The following is a 22,187-nucleotide window of genomic DNA, read 5'->3' on the forward strand; positions in this document are numbered from 1 at the left end:
ATCAAAGATGGCTACCTTAGGTTTCCAGTGCCCAGCCCCTTGCTATTCTTATTCCCGCCTCAGTGGTGACATTCCCCGCTGCTCAGTTCTGAGATCTATTTTTTTTGGTCCTTCTCGCAATCAGTACATCGCTTATTGTGCTTTGCACAGCTGTTGTCATGGCGGTGTTTTGAAATTGTACCTGCAGAACGGTATGGAATGCGCGTTACACCGTGTAACACATCGGGGCGCCGGGATCGCAGGTGATTGAAGGCATTTTCATTCTCTGTGAAGCTAATAGACTTGCTAAATAGACAGAGAAAGGTTTTATTTTAGTTTTTATAAGGTCACCCACAGTGAACTTGCCCTGCTGTAATACTACTTTTAAATTCCTTTGGTCGCAGCGACCTGTTAAATAAGCTTCTCTAATAGACTTGCGATTGTTTTATCAGTCTATACCAAATACTTGCCGAGTATACATTGCAAGTCTTTTTGTCATGCCAAGGTTAAGTGTAAGGGTTAATATTTAACCCCTATCAGTTAAGATACATTGCTGTATCAGTAATTCAGGTTTAGGGCTCGCGAGTCTTTTTCGGCGATTTACGCAAAATCGCGACGCCGCGTCTGCCATCCCGCAGGCGACTTACATGTTCGCCGGTGGGATGGCAGGGGTAGGCAACTTGGGGAGATTAGTCGCCCGCGAACAGGGAGTTTTGCCGCGGGCGACTAATCTCCCCGTGTGCCAGAGCCCTTAGGGCAGTGGCACACAGAGAGATTAGTCGCCCCGCAACAAATTTTTGTTTTTCCCCACAATGCCAACCCACCGGCAACAACGTAAATCCCCGGTGGGATGGCATACGCATTGCTACGATTTCCCGAAGTCGCCCCGTTTACACATATGCCATCCCACCAGCGATGGCAACTTAGGAAAATCGTAGTGACGCGTATATAATCCCACCGGTGATTTACATTGTTGCCGGTAGGATGGCGTTGCAGGGAGATTAGTTGCAGTAACAGTAACGAAGATCTGTCACGGGGCCTTGTGCCACTACTGTTAATTTCAGGATATCTACTGCAGCAAAGAAGGCTATTGACAGATATTTATTTAACATAGTAATGCAGTACTATCCACCAATAAGATCAGTTGAGATGTGCTACACATTACGAAAAAAAAGCTTCTTGCAGCCCCAGGTGCATGCTGTACCCTCTGCCTGGGTAGGTAAATACAAAAATGATAAAAACAGCAGCACTCTGGTAGTTTTGAAAAAGTGATAACTTTACTCAAATGCCAAAGGCAATGTTTCGGGCATTATTATTCATGTGGTGTGGGTACTCTAGGCTATTTAAAGGAAAACTTTATCCCCAAAAAATGTAGGTCTCTATTAATATATTGCATAAACCAGCTCATTTGTAAAACCCTGCTTCATTTAAATAAACCATTTTCGTAAAATATACTCTTTTAGTAGTATGTGCTATTGGGTAATCCTAAATAGAAAATTGCCATTTTAAAAATTAAGGGCTTCCTCCTGGGATCATAGGATTCACAGTGCCCACAAACAAGCCAAGGCACACATACATGCTAGGCCCTATCAGCCAATGAATGGACAGAATTTTGCCTTTTGCTCCCACACTACTTCCTGTTACAGTTAGAGCTGCATTATTTCTAGCCATGTGATCTTAGAGGGAACACAGAACATCACTAAATGGTGTATCAAGGGAAAGAATGTAAAAGGGCAATATTTACTGATACATTTTCCAGTTTGGCAAGATTTATTTATCATGATATAAACTATTGGTTAAGTATTCATTCTGGGGGTATAGTTTTCCTTTAACATGGTTGGTTACACCTTTTTGCATCGACTGATGAAGGGTCACACCCCCCCCCCCCCAAAACATTATTGTTAACTCATGTTACTTAATAAACATGAGGGGCTTGTCCCCCACTTGCATTGCCTTGTGTGCCGGTACCTATTCCTTTTCTGCACAGCTTGGGGAGTGCTGTCTTCCCAGGGTCCGTGCTCTAGGCGTGCTTGTGCAAACTTTCTGCTTTACTTAAGAGCACTGGCACACAGGGCTTCTTTGAGAGCTTACATTAAGCACTGTGTTTTTTAGTAGCTCAAACTGGTTCCAAAGGAGAAACCATGGACCCTTAATGTAAATATGTTGTCAGCACTTCCCAGGCAATATTAGCCTATAAAAGTGTGCTTCTCACGAGATATAAGTCTGTGGATGGGATAGGAGCTACCAAAACACAGCTCTTAAAGTGCCCAAAGTAGCCAACAGCACTGTTTTTGACTTTAAGCAAAAGGAAATTTGTAAGGATTTACAAAAAAATCCACTTCTTGTATTCTGCATCAAGGGTTTGAAGATGACGTTAGACTTCCAGCATTATCCAAGACCAGTCCATTCAGTGTTATCGGATTTATCTGGAGCTTGGAATATACCCGACAGGGGAAGCCAAAAGATGAAGGAAAATCAGGTTTGTATATAGAAACCAAGAAATTATATAATTTGTTTACATAAACGTAATACTGATGAGTGGGTTAGCTAGATACTGATACACTTAAGGAGAATGAGGTGGTGAGATTTAACATTAGATCTGTCAGAAGACCTGTGTCTTAGCACCAAACAGGACAGAGAGAAAGGACATTTTTTAAAAGTAGGCTGCTGCTTTATTTTGAGAAGATTCCAGCAATGTAAATGCAGTATATGCCATTGTCATTATAACTCAGCATTTTATTGCTTTGCCCTTTGCCTATCCTAGACGCTAGTGGGAATTACACTGACAATTAATTAGCCCATGGCCTATTTAAGGCTGCACAATTTCCATCATGGTTAGTGGGAGTAGCTCTGGATATCCTTTGGGTGTATTGGGACCCTGTTTATTACAAGAAAATTGTGGTGAGCAAAGTATTCCTCATTACAGAACCCTGGCATCTAGAACAATTGTTTTCTACTTGTAATCAAAACTTGTTGTGCAAATCCATTTACTTTTTTTTATTTTTTTTTATTTAACAGTTAGCAATAGCAGAGAGATTGCATAAATCCATTTACTTTTTGAGTACTGTGGAGCAATCTGGTCTATTTCTGTTTCTGTGATCATGCATTTAATTGATCAGAGTATGGATATTCCATTAAGTTTCCTAATAACCCACAGCGCAAAGCAAGAATGGGCAATACAGCCATAGGGGGCATTGCTAATTCCACTGTGACTAACTGCAAAGTTTCAGAGGTGTGTTGCATCTAATGGGGATAAAATCTAAATAATCCAATCAATGTTTATAAAGGATGCAATATAATGTATGACAAATGAATACTCCCTCCTGCTTTTGCTTTGGCATTTTGCATTTAGAATAGGCTTTGTAACACAGGGTTTTTTTTTTCTTTTGCAGCTCCAGTTTAATTTGGATGTGCTTGCTCACCCAAAAAATTTGGCTGTCCAGTATTCAAACCCAAGCCCAATTATAATAGAAAAACTTCGCACATCTCAGCAACAAGCAGAAGAGATTACAGCAGTGCAAGATTTAGGAAATTCTTCTTCTGTCTCTTTTTCTGTTGTATCCGAGGAACGTCTAAACCTTGCTGTTCAACTTGCAAAGAGAGATGTGAAAAGGAAACATATAGAAGATAGATTTCAACCCAAAGAATATGGAGTAAAGCCCTGTGCTTCAGAAAATGTGAAGAACAAACAGAAAACGCAAAAACAAAGTTGGTCACCAGCCTGTGGACCAAAATCTGAAGTAACTAGCTCTGGAGCCCGGGTGTATGTGTACACTGCAGATACACAAAGAACACAGCCAGAAATTCCAGACTCTCCGCCAACTCATGATCCAGGACCTGGCAACAGGATCCCCAAAACAGGAGCAGAGGAGGGTGAGCAAGAGGTGAAGCGCCTGCAGAAAGAGCTGCACACGTATATACAGAAGATCCAAGAGTTAGCACAAAGAGGTATTTTGATTACGAGCATTTATTATAAAGCCCAGGAAGCTCCTCTGTTAATGGCATGCTGGCAACATTTGTTTAAGTATATTGTAAATTTCAAAATATCTACTTCTGCCTTTTAAAATTTCTGCTGACATTAGCAGGTTTTAACACCGTAGTAACCAAAATGCACTTCTGTATTATTTGCTTTAAGGTTTATGTTCAAACCTGCCCATGGTTTTTTATATTTTCTTCTTACAAAATGTTTATTTGATTAAAGTGTTGACTGTCAGTTTATACTTTTCATTAACTGAATTGCTTCCACCCGGGGAAAATGTGTTATTCTTTTATATCAGACCTGTCCGACTTTTCTGTGTAGAGCGTCTCATATCTTATTTAGGCTGTGGGTTACAAATTATTTTGGAGGGCCATTTCCAGAATGCAGGTCCAAGGTGTCCATTTCCAAACTGCTGTATTTGTTTTGAGTCAAAAACAGAATTTGAAAAATACCCCAGCTCTTTTAGTCAATATCTAAGGTAGTGCTGTCTAACTTGAAGCCCACAGGATGCATGTGGCCCTCCACTTTGCTTAAAGGCTCCATAGACTTAACTGTATGACATCATCATTTTAATGTTATTTGGCCCTGCCTTGATCATACTAGGAGAAATAATTGTCCCACTACATGTAATAATTTGCACAGCACTGATCTAAGGTTACAACTGGTTTGTAGACAGAATGAATCAACAGAAGACCCATCTACCCTGGCAGCTCAGATTTGTTGATGATAAAAAAAGTAATTGTAATTTTTGAATTACGCAAAACAAATTTGAAAAGAAAAGTAAAATCACAGCATAGAGGTAATTATTTAAAGGGTGCAGGGTTACTTTTTACTTACGGCATAGGTCTGCCACCCCAACAAGATTGTGGAATGTTCCAGGTTCCACCAGTGCATCCTTCATTGACCCATATTACTGGGTTCCCCTGGAGTGCAAGGTATTAGTATGCATTCAGATAAAGGGCACCTACCATGGTAAATTTGCTTCCCCCATCAGTGGTGCAGGGGGCTGGGTTTTTTTTTTTTTTTTTTCCAAAAAACAAACAAAAAAAACCAATTGTTTCCCCCCAACCAGAGTGTGGGCCCTATTAGCCTGCATCTCTGGTGAGGAAAGCAATTTTAAGGTGATAGGTGCCCTTCACCTCAATGTCGTGCACTGCATGTGCACTAAGTCATGGATATAGAGTAGTGGGACTGTGTCTGTCTTACAAAGCCACAGGCTATTGAAAGTAGCACAAGCACCCTTGTGGAGTAAGAGGAGTTAAAAGAAAATGTTATTACAGCTTTCAGTTGTCCTTTAAATGTAAGTAAGATACTGAGAATTCCATGCACATTAACAGCACTGTATGGGTACACTATATACCACAGAATGGGCTGCAAAACTGTGCAGAGATTTATTGTCATCCAGGTATGAATACAAAAAGAAATTCAAATGTTTCTTTTCTGTAGTGAGGTTTTAGGGATCATAGCAATATGTGCATGAATAGATGTTTGTCTTTTAGAACGCTCAGAAGATGTGTTGGATGCTGTTGAAGAAGCTAGAGGTCGGATCCGCCAACAGGAAAGAGCCACGCGCTCAGCCAGGATGCTTTATGTTTTACAGCAGCAGGTGAGAACCACTGGGATCCATCCAATAGCAGGAGATGTTGACTTGAGGAGAATAATAAATGAATGCAAAAAACCTTGGGGATGTTGAATTCACAAATAAGAAGGTAGCTAAAATGTATCTGTTTCCTTAGAGGCTTTGTAAGAATTTGAATTAATATATTCTGAGAATTAATATTTGTCCAAAAAAACTGTTGTATGCTTAATAAATTCAGTTGCTGATTTTGTAGTATGTGCCACTTTGTGTTAAAAACTGTGTTCATTGTTCATTGTTTGTTTTTGGAAAATGTTTTTTTTTTTTTTTGCAATGAATTAACTAACTCGTACTGATTACAGACTATAAGTAGAAAGTATCCTCAGCAACCAGCCAGTGGTTTGAAAAATAGACTGAAACCTACAATTTTTAAGCTAAAAAAAAAGTAATTGTATTGTAATATGTAAAGCAGTGTTATCTTTAAAAATTATATTTACTTTAAATATATGCCTTTTTAGAACTGGAATAAGGGAGAGCAACACAGATTACTCATGCCTCTTCTTCCTTTCCAATATTCTTATTAGACTCAATGCGGGGATCATTAGATCCTTTGTTCTGAAAGGTTTATTTAAAGTGACAGCACTGATGTTTGCATTGGACTGTAGTACAAAAGGGTAAACCACAAAGTTTTTAAAATCTGTAAATGTATGTGAAAACAACACAGTATTATTTAGAAAGGTAATTATCCCCTTAATGATGGCTCTTGTTCTGACCTCCTAAGAAAAAGCATTTTTTGATGTATACAAACTCTTGGTCAGCGTTCAATTTAGTAATTATATAATTTCTCTTTTCATATAAAACAGGTAAAAGAAATCAAAGATGAATTGGAACAGCTCAGTCCTCAGAAAATACGACACACAAAAAAGGTAAGATATAAAAACCATCATTTCTGCATGCTTTATGACTTAATTATCAACTATTGTTATAGCACAGCCACACTTTACAGAGGAATCATTGATTTTTCTATGCCATAAGTCTTAACAGGCCTTAAAACATCAGTAACACCGCAATGAAAATTGAGTGCAGTCTTCTAAACGGCCTTATTTAATTTAATGAATTTGATTGATAGGTGTCAGATTTACATTCTGACAAAATCTAGCAATTATAAATATATAGTAACAAAATGTGTCAAATATTTTGTTAGTCTCGAACTATGTCTAGGCTGGCAGCAGCCCACCGAGGAGCCATTCGGGCCCTGCAGATGTTTGTTGCGCAGCTGAATGAAAAAGGTGAGCAGCAGCTTCCAGTTCTATACAAGGACCTTGGTCATCTCATACGGCAGCTGTCCCTCTGCACTGCAAAAGTTGAAACTGGGCATGATCATGCATCATCAGATTTGATAATATCTATTCTACAGAAAGTTGAGGTAAGAAAAGCTTTCTTGACTGATTTTAAAGGGATATATTCTTAAACCACAGTACCTTTATTAATGGTACATAATATGTTCATTGTCTCCCACACTTTTCCTGGTGTTACCCTTTCCTTCTATATATGGTAAATTAAAGGCAAATGTACCATATAAACAATTAAGTCTTTCTGTTGGTTGGGCTTTTTTGTTTTCTGTAAAATATAACTCTTAATGCTGTTTTAATCATATAAAGCGCTATAAAAAAAGATATACGGACTTTCTACTAGGATTTAAACATCCTTCTTGAAGAAAAAATTTCCTCACATGCAAAAAAGATGTCACCAAGTCGAGTTACAAGCAGATCCCCAGCCTTCAAAAAGGAATCTGCCCATGAAGTGAATGTGTCTCCAAGAAGAGAGAGAAAAACATACCCCTCTCCAGTATTCCAAAACCGAGAGACTTGTAAACAGAAGGTGTCCCCTGTAAGGCGGCAGCTTGTTTTGGGTGAGTTTGATCTTTATACAGTGTTTGCCATTTAGATGCATATTGTTTTTGAAAATCATATTTAAATTGTAAAATTGTGGTGTACAATTTATTGGTCAAGCTAATTTTCACCCTATAGTTACCATTGCACTTAGAATCACTTGAAAAAGGGCCTAGCCGAAGCATGTTGTGTTATTCACAACCCCAATAAACATTTTGCAGTTCTGGTTTACCCCTCTGTTTTTTTTCCTACAACCTTATTTGGCCCAGGAGCCAAAAAATGTATCACAAAAGTTCTCTTGAGGTGTGCTGCCCCCTTTCACTTGCAGGTTACTCAGAGACCAAATTCACAGGCATCAGTGATTGTAAAAGACAGACAAGTGGCCTTCTGCACTCACCCATTATCAAAATATAAATGACATTATTTAGCTATTAAAAAATGCCCATCCCTTTAAACAAAACAGGGATTGTTTGTTGCAATATTGCAATATATTCAAACTGGCCAACTATGTCAAAGTCATCCCTGGTCTGGTCAGTCCTACACATGTTAAAGCAACTTGCTAAGTTTTACCTGCATCTTGCTTTCAATGTTAAAGCTTTTTATTGGCCACCACTGCAAGTCAGGTTACCAGCAACAGTCAGGTGATCCCAATGGTAGCCAATAAAAAGGGCAGTTTTAACATTGACAGCAAGTTGCAGGTAAAACTAAGCAAGTTGCTTTAATATGTTAGTGGTGGGCAGAAATTTCCCATTTTTGCTATAGCACCATTAATTGGTGACCCAATAGGATCAGTCTTTTGAAACTACCATGTAAATGATCCTGTAAGAATTGACAACTAGATAATTTGACTAAAAACACATGAATTGTGTGACCAAATTGAATGGTATGTCTACACCATTTTGAGGTCTTATACAGCAGCCCTTACGGTCCTTTTAACTCAAGACATATTACATGTACTCAGCTGCTATTTTTAAGGGTGGTGTCACATTACGGAATAATTGCTCATCCAAGGTTACTTATGGAGCTTCCTTTTGCTGATAATCCACAGTAGCAATAATCAACTCCATATGTACCATAGCCCTAAGAGTAAGTGTAAATAATCATTACAGTTCAGTTGATTATTTTTTTTGCCTAGTTTTCTATTCCCATTAGATAAATTGGAACTTCTCATAAATATATTTAAGGTATTGAAAAGTAATTTGTTTTATGCTACTATACTTTATAAGAGTGTCATTGCAACAAAGAATAAAGAATTAAGTGGTACTGGGTAAAAGTGATTGGCTGGTAGATTAAGAAGGCCCAGCAAACACCTATAGTAACTGCTATGTTAGCTTTATTGTCCCAAATGGCAACAAAGTCTTTGGTGGGGAACACCTCCCTTTGTCAGGTGTGTACCCCCTTGTTTCCATTTGGTATGGAACAAAAATGCTAATACAGCAGTGACTATAGGCATGTGCTGGGCCCTCTTCATCTACATGAACTACATTGATTGACAAGGCCATATGTCAGGCAGTAGCACCACCAGAAGGTAAAGATATTTACATGTACAGGGAGTGCTCCCAATTTCAAAATGTTGTTGCAGTATTTTAACTTATTAAGGGTCATTTACCAAGACCAGGGGAAAGAGCAGTACTTCTTTCCCTAGTCTGGCTGCACTCTACCTCTAAAGTGCAGACCTTGGCATCAAGGGTTGCAGGCCAGTCCTGGCATTACTGCATGCCATGATACAGCCAGCAGTTTATTAGCTGGGGCAGGCGCAGGTCTAGCAAGTGATCTAGCCTTTTGGTATGTTGCTGAAAAATTCAAACTTGCTACTTGTGTGAGTTATGTTTTCAGTTGTAGTGTAAAAAGGTAGAAACAGTCTATCCCGTCAATAAAATGATTATGTGAGTAATCATTCAGCATCAGGAGTAAAGTGTCTTCTGTTTTAAAATTCTTAAAATTTACTTATATACAGTATTCATATGGAGGATTTAAAGTGCAAATAACCATATAATTGCTACACTAATATCAACCTAGACAAAGCTTATGTATTTTTAATAACTGTTTCCTTAATTTTCAGTGACTCTGCCTTAAAACAATTCAGTCCTTTTATACCTTTAGACTAGCCAGATTCCTTAGTTGCATGTAATGGAAATTGTTTAACTTCTGAGATTACTATGTTTTCTGATCAAGTCAACATATTCAACATATTTTTTTTTTTCTTTATTATTAGATCACGGCCCAGAGTCTTTAAATACAGCCACCCAAACAGAGCCCATACAGAACCGTGACCCACCAACACCTGAAAGTAGAGCAGCCCTTAAATCAGGACTAGAGGCTTTAATACAAGCTGGTGGTCTGAAAGGGTTGCGCAGAACTGGATTTGATCAACGGAAAAACAAGGGAGTATTGCTTCCACAACGACCTCAGGTACATTTATTTTAAACCAGAATTACCCCTAGTAATAAGCTAATGAACCTTATAACTTGCCTTCCCCAGGGGTAAAATTGTGCTACCAATGTCATAGTGATTGTGTGAGTAATCATAAATTCTACTGCATTAGTTACATGCGGGTCAGAAATTCTTAAACCAGCGCTGACCCTAACACATAACGCAACCCATACCAATCCGGACCATAAGGGGCTGGTTAGACATGTATGTAGTACACTGTGTCAGCTGAGCCCGCACAACTTGATAATAAATCTACAGTTTTCAGGCTGACCCACAGATTGCTATTTTTCATTTATGACTTCATGTGGACTTTGTTTTTATGTATGATTAAAGGGCCCTGTGCACATTATTTTTTCGGTGTTAATCCCTCGCCCTTGTTACTTTTCCAATTTTTCTGACACAGCCCATCTCGTACTGTAACAAAAAGTCCATCTGTGCAGGTGCATCAGTTACCCTACAGATTGGGGGGTGCATCTAGTATTGAAATTGTCAGTGCTTTTCAGTATGTCATTCTATTAGTCTGTGTCCCTGTAAATACAATAAATGATAGGTAATTAAAAAAAAAAACCACGCCAATCTTTGCTAGTGCAGTGCAGGGGGTGCCACATATTAAAGCTATAATGTGCCTCCATCAGCTAAAGGAATTTAAGCTAAAGCTTGGCTTAGAGAGCCCTTAGAAAGAGGACCCAGGGATGTCCGAATATCGAGTCCGCTTTCTACCTGCTGGACCCTTTCTCCACAAAATGTTTTTGAGAATCATGCTATTGCATTGTCTCCAGTTTACACGGTGCATTGGAGGTGTCTCGCTGCATTATCACAGCCTACACTTTCATCTGAGCATTTGTGTATAAAAAAAAGTAGTATAGCAAAGTAAAATGGGCTCACATGCTACCATCAGATACATGAGTTTTTGTTCTTGTGGAAATCTGTGTTTTATAAACCAAGGGTTGTGGATTTCTATACATGTGCCATATGCAAGTTAAACAACTGAACAGATGATTCTATGAATTCATTTAGTTTGCTGAAGTTTACAGTCTAACTATTTCTTATAGGGATTCCGTAAGGTTCGCAGACCTGAGCCATCACAGAGAGCAAATTTTCAAGCAAAAACAATGGCATTTATGCTGAAAGAAAATCGTCCTTGTGTTCGGGAGAAGAAAACTCCTTGGGTGCCCCCAAATCCAACCTCTCCTCCAGCTTCCGCAAAAAGGTTAGAACACATAAAGACATTATGTTCCTTAAGGTAAAGGGTGCTTTAAGGCAGTAAATGCTGTCTAATTCCTTTCATTGTTTGCATTAATACTGAAGAGATAGCACCTTTGCTCTAAACCTATCCTTTTTTTATATTTGGACTGTAGTTGTCCTGTGGGTAGATACATATACTATCCACCAAACAGATTCTCTGAGCTGTTCCAAGTAAGCACACATATCAAATTATTTTAAAAAATAGATGAATAAATGGAAAGTTTAAATCTTAGGTTTTAACGGTCCCTTTTAATGTTGTGTGGTTTTCCATCTTAAATTGTCCTGCCATGCATAAATACTTGAAGTTTGCAATGTTCCCTGCAGGAAGTATGTGGGTGGGGAAAAAAGAAACACCACTGCATAACAGCAAATATCGATGTATATTTTTATATTACTACAGGGTTAACTGGAGTAAACAACAGAAAAAGATAAATGTTTCCTCACCGGAAAAATCGATACATGTTGAGGAACCCAAGATGCCATCACATCAGATACCAAAAGGTGTAGAAGATGAAGCAGTAAGGTGAGTTCTTTATTTAATAGTTGAATTCTGTAACTACTATTGAATTCTTCTTATCGAACTGCTTTGCATTTGCCAAATGGGTTGTAGCAATAAACTGGCTGGCTCTATGACTTTATTAGCTCAGCTATACGCTAGACTTTAGTATACCCAATACATGTATTATATGACATTCTAGCTAGAGAGACTCATCGAACACATAAGAAAATCTGGATTTAGGAATAATGTTCCAATTGAATAGTTTCAGTATGGTAGCGTATTCCGTAGGTTATCCTCTTCATCTTCCTCTAATACTTTGCCAGGGGGCATCAGTGTTGCCTTAACATGGTGCTGCTAAGGGTAATAGTAGTAGTAGTCCCAAAATGTGTTCCCTTGTATTACCAAGGGAAAGACCATGAGAATCAGACAAGACTCACAGTATTACAGTTTTTCTGGATAAAGCAGTGTTACAGCAGCTTAAACTATTATCTGCAAAATATATATTCTATGCTTTAGTTTGTATATTAAATAAAATTTGTTAAATAAATGTCAGTATAACATATTTAATATCATTTTAAGCTCTCTAAGGTTTAGTTAACAGCAGATCTTCTCCTTCTCTCCCAGGCTTGCATGGCTAGACTCTGAAACAGCACGAAGAATGCAGGAGTTACACAATCTATACAAAGAAGAAATTTCACGTATACAGAGTCTCAGGTAGGACCTTGCTTGTTATGCTCCTCTACTGACCTGCTCCTCAACTCCTCTTTCATTCCCTCCTCACACACTCTCACTCAAGACTTTGCAAGGGCTGCCCCCCTTCTGTGGAATTTGCTCCCACAATCTGTCAGACTTTCTCCAAATCTCTCTGTCTCTAAAAACACATTTATTTAGAGAAGCTTACCCTAATTTAGTTTAGCATGACCTCGGTGTGCTGCTAAAAGCAATAACCTGTGCCACACCTCTCACAACTCTGGTCTTGGCCACTCCCACACCTTGTGTCTCAACCCTTTCTCCTTGTAGATTGTAAGCTCTTTTGGGCAGGGCTCTCTTTACATCTTGTATCGGTTATTGATAGCTTTATATGTTACTCTGTACGTTACTCTGTATGCCCAATGTATAAAACCCACTCATTGTACAGCACTGCAAAATGTTGGCACTTTATAATGTTAATAATAATGTGTTTAGGGTTCTAAAGATTTCCAGTCCACATATACACTATGTTAAAAGCAGCACATAGCATCATTTAGTAAAGCGTTTTCATGTGTGAAAATGAAAAAGACAGAAATTTTATTATAGTTCATAAAAGCTGATATACAGTACTTTAAGAAAACATTAATTTTATGTATGTATCCATATCTATAACTAATGGATCTGAGCCAAAATTTGTTTGGGGGGGAAACTTTTATATAAAGTATGAATGGGCTTGTAAAGGTGTGAGCTTTGTCCTTGTGTGTGTGTGTTCCATATGTGTGTGTGGTGGCTACATACTCTGTGTGAAATGAGTTGTCTAAATGTGACGTGAGTGTCTTGCCTGTATGTGTCTCTGGGTAATTTCATTTTCTAGCCATATTCCTATTTTTGAAATCTCGGAATATGGGGAGTGCAGAAAACCAGGAGCAGGCTTTTGATTTTATTTTCTGACAATATATTATTATTTATAGATTGACTATAATACTGCTTTGGGTGAGTAGTTTTTCTGCTGTTTAACCCTGGTTCCCAGTTGTTGTATAGCACTCCATCTATATTGTATATTCTGTGTACTATCACATTTATAATTATTTTCTAATTGAAGTTAATCTATAATAATTATGACTCTAAAGTGTTCTGCCCTGTTTTTTTTTTTTGTTCTGATTTAGGAAGGAGCTGACCCCTACAAACAGATTACCAACTGAAGATGAAAAAAAGAAAAACATACAGCCACAACAGGTACAGCTACCTAACTTTAGATACCTGTACAGTTTTTGCTTCTTAAAGGGGTGGTTAACCTTTTGCACCTTTCCCAATGGCCTTTAATTTTTTTTTTTCAATTAATTTAGTTTATTATTTTTATTATTTTTTTAATTTTATTAGAATTAATATAATGTGCTGCCATCTGCCTCTTTCCAGCTTTCAATAGGGGGGAGGTACTAACCACAACATTTGAAAACAGATGGCTATTTTTAGGTATTTATTTTTTTTAGTAAGCTAGAATTAATCTAGCTGTTAAGTGCATTGCAGTGTTTCTCATACAGGACAGTTCTTTTCTGCCACTGATAAGGCTGTGAATGATGATGTTGTTCCTTGTCGTCACTGGTGATCAGACAGAGGTTTTTTTTATTGCTGCAGCAGGCCTCACAGGTATAATCCATTCCCAGGGCTGCCATCAGTAATTACAAGGCTCCATAATACTAAGTTAGCATGGACCCCCCACCAGGAGGCTCTATTTGTTAGACAACTACTCACTTGAGCCCCCTCCTATGGGGGGCCCTGTCAAGTAGAAAATAAATGCCCCTCACATGCAATGCCATGCATCTGACCTAAATTCTACTTTATGCTTCTTCTAAACTCTGCCCAGTCCCCCTCAAGCCCCACCTTGATACACTCCTGGTACCCTCATTATAATGGCCCTGTCCACTCCACTTGTTGATACTGAACTGGTACACAAAACTCTTTGCACATTTGCAGATGTCAGCCCTCAGCTGCGATGATCTCAAAAACACATCTGAACCTGTGCTGCATATTTTGCTGCATTAAAACTCACCAGCCCTAACGATCATTAGGTATTATTAGATAACAAGTAGCTGAACAACAGCCCAAGCTTGCCATAAGTGCATCTGGATGCCCACTGTATAGTGGTATTTGAAAAGAACCGAAGATTTTATTTGCAAAAAGCTGGTTGTCTTGTTGAATTGGAGGTAACCTTCTAGCTTCTGAAATTTTGGTAATAGAAAGTGAAATGGTTTATATAAAACAGGGAAACGAGAAAAAATATTCTTAATGTAATATTTGTAGAATCCTCCTATGGTGGCATCTTTGCCTGGTTATGTGGCAGATAGAAGTTTGCATGAATCAGATGCACTGTGCTGGGAACTGTCTTCAGGGATGTTTCTGCAAGATGCAAGCACTCTGGATAACATGATCCAAAGAATGGAAGAAATAGAAGTAAGTATTAAAATCAGTGCATTATACTATGTCCCAATTTGAAATGTACAAAAATAACATGTTTTTGGTAACATTATTCATTATATAATACTGGTACACTTTATCAATTTTCAAAACACCCTCTTAGGTTATACATGCTTTTGCATTTCATAAAGCTTCTTTATAAAAAATATAGTTTTCTAAGGTCTTTCTATGGTAATGTCCATACTTGTGCTTTGTTTGAGCCACTGTTCTTACACATGATCCAAGGCTAGGCTACATCAGCAAGTGCATGGACACAGGTGTGTGCATAAACCAATTTGCTAAGATTTTTTGTTAGGTCATAACACATCACCTTCAAGGTACCAATCTATAGGTTATGTACAACATGCAGCGAATAAAGTACCTCCTGTTTTCATTAATATAACTGATATAAGCCAGGTATGAGTATGTATTTAAATGCTAGCTTAGGCTTTTCTGATTTTTATCCTTTTTTCAGAAACATCAAGAAGCAGTTCGGCAGAGGTTTAGTCGGATTGTGTATGCTGACCCTGAATTCTGGGCCCAGGAAGAGAAAGGTGAACCACTTTCTTCAGTGTCCGATGTCCTTTTTTTTTTAAATGCAGTTCCCTAACAAATGTGTTTGCTCTTGCAGAGAGAGCAAGTGCAGCCATAGACAAGAGACCACTTTCTCCACACCCAATCAGAATCACTAAACCTGTAGGCCAGAAGGAGCCAGTAGTGGACATATTGTTGAAAGAGCCTCTTGAAGGAGAGTAAGTAACAAGTCGGAATCCAAAACTGTAGTATTTTATGTTAGCCATTCTTAAGTATAATTAAGAATATTATTGCCTTGAAAAGTGTCTTAAAAAGTCTGCACTAGCTAGCACTTGATACAGTTTCAGTTGTACCACATCTGTAGACTGTTATTTAAGCTTAAAGGGGACCTGTCACCCAGACATAAACAGCTGTATAACAAAAGTCCTTTTCAAATTAAACATTAAACCCTAATTCTTTTTTTACAAACACATCCATACCTGTTTTAAAGTCATTTCAAAATCTCTGCTCAATACCTTCCATTCTGCACTTCTAGAGGTCCTGCATTCCTCAAATACCCCCCTCCCTCACCATCTATAATTGTGTTGCATGGGCATTGGCATCTGGTCCCCCATTCTGGTGCATACACACTATTTTGGGATAGTTGTTCAGAAAATGGCATCTTTATCTGTGCTCTTATTGTGGATTCCAAAAGAATGAAGGAAAAAAGATTTAAATAATTTTTATAGTGTAAAGTAAAGTTAATTTTGCCTGACTAGCTCAATAGAAAAGAGTTTGCATTATTTATTAGGGTGACAGGTCCCCTTTAAATGCTACATCAAGGAAGCACATGAAGAATAGCAGCCTGTTATTTTCAAACAGTTTGTACTTGCTCTGCTGCAGGGAAGCATCCTAGGTATGTGCCTCTTCTGTCTACCCCTAGTTTCTGCCCTGGGTGGAACACAACTTGTCTCCTTAGAACTTTGTATTTCAGCTTAAACTGTATCTGATAATGGCATAAATACAATAGAAATAATTGAAATTTTCTTTCTAAAGCTCATTACAGGTAAGCAAGGAAGAGCTGACCAGTGGTTTTCTGCAAAGTCTTCCTCCTAACCTAGCACAGCGGAGTGATGGACGCAAACCAATCACTGTGCCAGTAGATATGCTACGAAGCATTAAAGATTACACTGGGCAATTTCAACGGCATCTTCGTCTGACATCCCACGAGGAGGTGGGCAGCTTCAACCCATGGCAAATCTCAGAGAGGTAAAGGTCTATCTGATAAATATCCAGAAGATAATGTTCCTATAAAATCTGCTTGCCATTTGAAACTGCTTACTATATATAAACTTTTTACTGTACTGTTAATTATGCAGCATAATTTCCATTTTTCTATTCTTGAATATAGCATAAAGGGTATAGATATTATAATAAAACTTTTTATAGACAATGCAGGCAGATTGCACTTTTAAACTTTTTGAATAGATAAACTTAAAATTATAAATTCATAGGTTTGCATGATTTAGGGATTCGGTTCAGGATCCGGCCAAGATTTTCCAGCAGTACTTGGATTCATAAATCCATGCCTCTGGCCGAACCGAATCCGTAAAATCTTAAAATTTTGTCACATAACAAACACAGTTGAAATTTTTTTGTGTGTGGTTCTCTTTAGCCCTTTGTTGTCCAAATTAGGATTTGGATTTGGTTCAGTATTCAGATGAATCTTTCACAAAGGATTCAGGGTTCGGCTGGATCCTAAAATAGTGGATTCGGTGCATCCCTAGCATAATTGCTTAAATCCATATTGTGAATGGACCATTATGCATTTGCCAGTCCCATGGACTGAATGGGGCTGAAAAATAGCTTGACATTTTGTGCAAAGGTTTTGGGAAAATAGTCTGGCAGTGAAAGGGTTTGAGCATTCAATGTCTAATGCATGAAGTGAATTTCTTAGTTAATGAAACACAATTTACATGATAGGGTGCTGTGCACAGTGTGTTCTGGTGCACTTGCACCCCAAGCCCCCATTGTAGTTCCTTCAATGATCAGGCTGATTTGCCTGTAAAATATTTCACAATCATGTATTTAAAAAACATGTTCAATATGCTGCATAAATGTATCTTCAGAATGTAGTCTTTACTATGAAAAACATTTGTAGAGAGACAACATATCCAGAATAATTACATATTAGTCAGCCATCACATGATTGGAGAGGTGAAGTTCCATGGCATGTGGCAGGACATTACATTGGCACTTGGGCAACATCCCCAGAAAGAAGCATTATTTAATACCACACAATTATGATCATTTCCAGTAATTGCCATCAAATATAATACATACATTTTGGAAAATCCATTGCCACCTATTCTGCTGTAAATTGGCCTGTTGTGAGGTTTCAAGCAATTCTTGGAGTAATATCATGTGTTTGTGTTCCAGGTTGGCAGAGGAGCTGTTGGAAGAAGCATTGGATGAGGTAGCGGCAGAGCTGCAGGATGTGTGTGAGGGATATGCAGAAGCTGTATTCACATCTGAATTCTTACAGACAGCTTCTTAAACGCTATCAGCTGGCGCTAAAAACTTGCAAACTATATTTTCGGATTGCATTTTAAGAATTGGGAAACAATGTTTATGCTGTCAGGCTGAAGTCTTGTATGCTACATGCTCAGTCTAGCATGTTCAGCATATACAAGTTACTCAGAATCACTGTGTAGGATCTTCCAGCTTATCAGGAGAACTGGAAAGGGTTCAGTCATGAAAGACAATATATCTTGGAGTCATTAATACTTATGTCTGGCGTTTGTTTTGACGTACGTTGTTTGAGTACACTGTTTTTATCAAGGAAAGAGTTCTGCAACAGGACTACTATGTGTTACATATTTTGTTATCACTAAGGGCTCCAACACATAAGCTTTTCTGGCTGTGTTCCCCTGCAATGGGTCTTTTGTGCTTTCTTGTTTATAGAAGAGTATTTACCCACACACCCTGGCCTTTCCAAAAAAAACCTCTATTCCAACACATGTAACTCCAAATAATGTGCTGGCACAACGTGGCAATTTAAAGCAGGGAAACCCCCTGCGTGTTTATTTAGAGGAAGTACAAAAGTAATTTTTCGGGCACATCCTTTCATCAGTTAATTCTGTACTTGCACTAAATAAACACGCAGGGGGTTCCCCTGCTTTAAATTGCTACATTTTCTTTGGTATTTCATGCTTCCACAGCAGAACAACGCTGGAAGAAACACAACCCAGTTTATTCTATAACTTTATACTCCCTGTGGCGCAGAGACGAATAATACAGGCCTGAGTTTTTTTCCTGCGTTGTTCTGCATTGGAACTCAGGCAGAAATGTTTGTGTATAAGAGCCCTAACAAAGTTTTTACCTATCTGTGCAAATGGTTCAGATACATTACATGAATTATTGCATTGTGCTTGAATTTAAAAATATATAATAGAGAAATCTGTAATCCTAATGCTAAAATGTGACAATGTTTGCTAAGAAATACACGCTCCCATTCCTTTTAGCCATTATTTTATGCGGATGTACATTTTATATATCCTTTGTTTTATTTAGAAACTCTCATTTAGGGTGGATCACCATACAGCTACTTCATATTAAGTGAGATGATATTAGTGTAGTCCATAGTAAAGCTGCTGCCTGCTGTGTTGATTAGCTTTCCATCACGGATACATGCGACTTTCATTCATATGTCACCAGCAACAGTTTAAAGAAAAAATATATACATTATGTTATGTATATTATGATAGCAATTATTTCCCTTTGTTCCCTTAACAATGTGTGCATTGCAGTCCCCTGCAGTGAATGTGGTACATGGAAACAGATGCAAAAATATTGATATGATTGTGTTTTATGTTTTTCAGTGAACCTGGGTCAAAAATATCAACTGCTTAATTTCTTATATAGGAACGAACAGTGATATTTGGCTCTCTGTTCCATATGCAGGTGTACCCAATGTGAAAATCATTTTCTATAAACTAAAAGTTTGTACATAGAACTTTATTTTTTCAGAGTTGGAGAGTAGTTTCTAACATTTTGCAGATATATTTTCTCTGCAGCCCTTTTTTTGGCATTTAAATGAGTGTTTTGGAATGGCTGATTCTAAATATTGGTAAACTGAAGGCGTGAGCAGAACAATACTAAAATATAAAAAAAAAAAGTCAAAAATATTTTTGGACCCCTATCTCATAAAAATGTCAGTATCAGGTAATATCTTCATTATATAGATCTAACCCTGAGATCCCCAACATTTTTTTTTATCTGTGAGCTACATTTAAATATAAAAAAAAAAGTTGGTTAGCAACATAAGCATAAAAATAGTTCTTGGGAGTTCCCAATAACAGCCATGACTGGTTATGTTGAAGCCCAATGTGGACTAGCAGACTATAAGTGGCTCTGTTTGGCAGAACACGTGGTCTTTATGCCACCAAAACTTGCCTCCAAGTCAGAAATTCAAAAATAAGCACCTGCTTTGGAGACACTGGGAGCAACATCCACAGGGATGGTGAGCAACATGTTGCTCATGAGAGCCACTGGTTGGGGATCACTGATCCAACCACAAGAGAAATACAAGAGTCCCTAAATAGGTACAATATAGCACTACAATAACCCTGCATAATAGTTGCTGTGATCACTGACTCTAGGAATTATGCTATATTCAGTCAAATGTCATTTTATACAGACTGAATAGAAACCAGATCTCTAGAAACCATCAATTATTAAATTGCTTAGATGACTAATGATTAGTTACCTCTCCCTGTTCTATTACAACCTCATTGTCTCTTTGGTAAAAAGGATTTCTTCATTTAATATGAGCCGTTTGCTAACAAAACAGGGTCTATATGAGCGGATCTACTTGCATAACAACTTAGGAATGTGTTGTAATAGCCACAGAACCTTCCTAGACCTGGATCTTTTATTTGACATTGGCAGCAAATTCCTCAGTGGAATGTATGACAAAGTATCCATGCCTACGCAGGCTTTTAACTTTACATAAACATTGTCTAGAAATGCTGTTTTGGTGTTGGTATATTTAACTTAATTGTGTTGTCATAATAGTGTGGGGTTTCTCTTAAACTTAAAAAAAGTGAATGAAAAATGTTTTATTAAAAATAATTTTTTTAAATGTACCATTTATTTATAATTTTTAATAAAGAATAATTTATTTTATTGGACTGTGTGAATGTGACTGTCTATGCCATGCGCAGTAATGTGAGATAACCCAAAATGAACAGTTAATGGTTTAATGATTTTGTTCAGTATCATCCGCCACTCCAGCATGAACTTTACTATGACAAAGCAATGCAAGGTGTTTACTTGGTAATAGTGTGATGAGACTAACTAGTTTTAACAAAAATAAAAGTTGGCTTTTTTACTGTACTCTGCATCCGTGGGCCCTGGGATTGCAGTGAAAGGAGAAGGAAGAGGATGGTTTATCTGCATGTACCCCAGGCTGTTGCAATTTTCTGTTAATAGGAGCACCAGCCTGGGGTATCGGGTAAGCAATTTTAATCACTGAGGGGTGCCTAACATTTGGCAACCTCCATTGGGGCTTCTGATCATCTGAATGGGAGAAATATGGGGAGAGTTAAGGGCACTATTGAGAGAACTGAAGGTATGCCTGCAGTGAGCATACTGTTTCATGTAGTGACGTGTCTGTGTCTTGATTTTTTTTTTTGTAAAATGCTAAATATCTGTTGTGTGAAGTCGTTTTTTCCCCCAGAGAGCATACAAAGAACTAGGTGGAGTTATGTTATATGCTTTTAGTATCTTGACATTTTTAATGATTTTTTTTTGGCAAGTTGGGAAATGTCAGGGCAAACCATGATTTAAAACAGAGTTGTTCTTGTTCATATCCCAAGTGGCTGAACATATTTCGGAGCCTGGAGCAATATAAAATCCATTTTCTCCAAAAGTCAGCTTGAATCAGAGTCATGGTTCAATAAGCTGTATTAACAACTCATCTTAATGCTCTCAGATGTTGGTCTGAGGCACAGGGGCTTCCACCAATGCCTCACTGCTCATGTTACTGCTAATCACAACTACTGTAGCTTTAGAAAATATCCACCAAACAGATGGGTCATTTTAACCTGACCTTTAATAACAATCTTTCCAGACTTTCATTATTAAATATTTCTGTGCCTTTGGAAGCTTAATTGACCAATCTTTTTCATATTTAGAATCCATCACTGCTGGCATCTAACCCGTGGAAACAAGTGGTCTATAGCTGAACTCATGTTGGTTTATATTAGGTGTCAGGGGTTTGGTAGCTGGCACCATCTTTCTGGGGGTAAAGCAGCCCGTGGCACAATCACAACTCATGAGAGTGTAGTATCTTTTAGGCAGTTTATTTTCACTTAGCACAAATCTAACAAAATAAACAGTTTAAAATAAAATCCTTGCCACTTAATGGGCTCTAACTAACATGTCAGTTGTCCTAACAAATTAGGAGCAGGCCTACCGCCTGTCTACCACACAAAGAAAAAACAAAGTTTGAACTTTGTGGTGATCTTAAGCCTGTCAGTAAGCTCACAAAGGCAGCTTCCCTGTGTCTTTCCCCCACACTGGAGCTCTCTACTTTGACCCAAGCTGCCTTTTAATTAGCCATCTGAGATGCCTCAGATAGACACAAAACAACTAGCAATCGCGGAAACATTCTGTTAGGCACCTGGGACATATATAAGCTCCGTCCTGGACTTTCCCAGTTATCCTGATAGTGACCTTTCCACATATGTTAAGTGACCTATTAAAGAATCTCGCCAAACTGGAATATAGATATATAACCAGTAAATATTGCCCTTTTATATCCTTTCCCTTGATCCACCATTTACATGACCAGAAATAATGCAGCTTTATCTGTAACAGGAAGTAGTGTGGAAGCAAAAGGAAGAACTCTGTCCATTCATTGGC

The 22,187-nt window shown here is 38.1% G+C and overlaps 1 protein-coding gene across 1 annotated transcript; it reads left to right on the forward strand.

Moving 5' to 3' along the window:
• Nucleotides 1–50: 50 nt before the first annotated feature.
• kiaa0753 (protein moonraker) lies at nt 51–20,445 on the forward strand. The gene is made up of 17 exons (XM_002933545.5): nt 51–242; nt 2,339–2,458; nt 3,372–3,927; nt 5,458–5,564; nt 6,398–6,460; nt 6,739–6,960; nt 7,230–7,446; nt 9,642–9,838; nt 10,912–11,069; nt 11,505–11,627; nt 12,228–12,317; nt 13,460–13,529; nt 14,595–14,744; nt 15,223–15,301; nt 15,379–15,499; nt 16,317–16,529; nt 17,700–20,445. The coding sequence occupies exons 2-17, from the start codon at nt 2,348–2,350 to the stop codon at nt 17,815–17,817; spliced, it is 2,595 nt and encodes an 864-aa protein (XP_002933591.2). The 5' UTR covers nt 51–242; nt 2,339–2,347; the 3' UTR covers nt 17,818–20,445.
• Nucleotides 20,446–22,187: the final 1,742 nt, after the last annotated feature.

This window comes from Xenopus tropicalis, chromosome 2 (genome assembly GCF_000004195.4).
Source record: "Xenopus tropicalis strain Nigerian chromosome 2, UCB_Xtro_10.0, whole genome shotgun sequence".
Classification (NCBI taxonomy): Eukaryota; Metazoa; Chordata; class Amphibia; order Anura; family Pipidae; genus Xenopus; species Xenopus tropicalis.

Excerpts from the sequence above, each read along its gene's own strand:
- kiaa0753 (XM_002933545.5), top strand. The coding sequence starts at position 2,348 with ATGACGTTAGACTTCCAGCATTATCCAAGACCAGTCCATTCAGTGTTA. Across the intron at positions 12,318-13,459 it reads TCACGTATACAGAGTCTCAG|GAAGGAGCTGACCCCTACAA; the intron begins GTAGGACCTTGC and ends GTTCTGATTTAG. Across the intron at positions 13,530-14,594 it reads AAAACATACAGCCACAACAG|AATCCTCCTATGGTGGCATC; the intron begins GTACAGCTACCT and ends TAATATTTGTAG.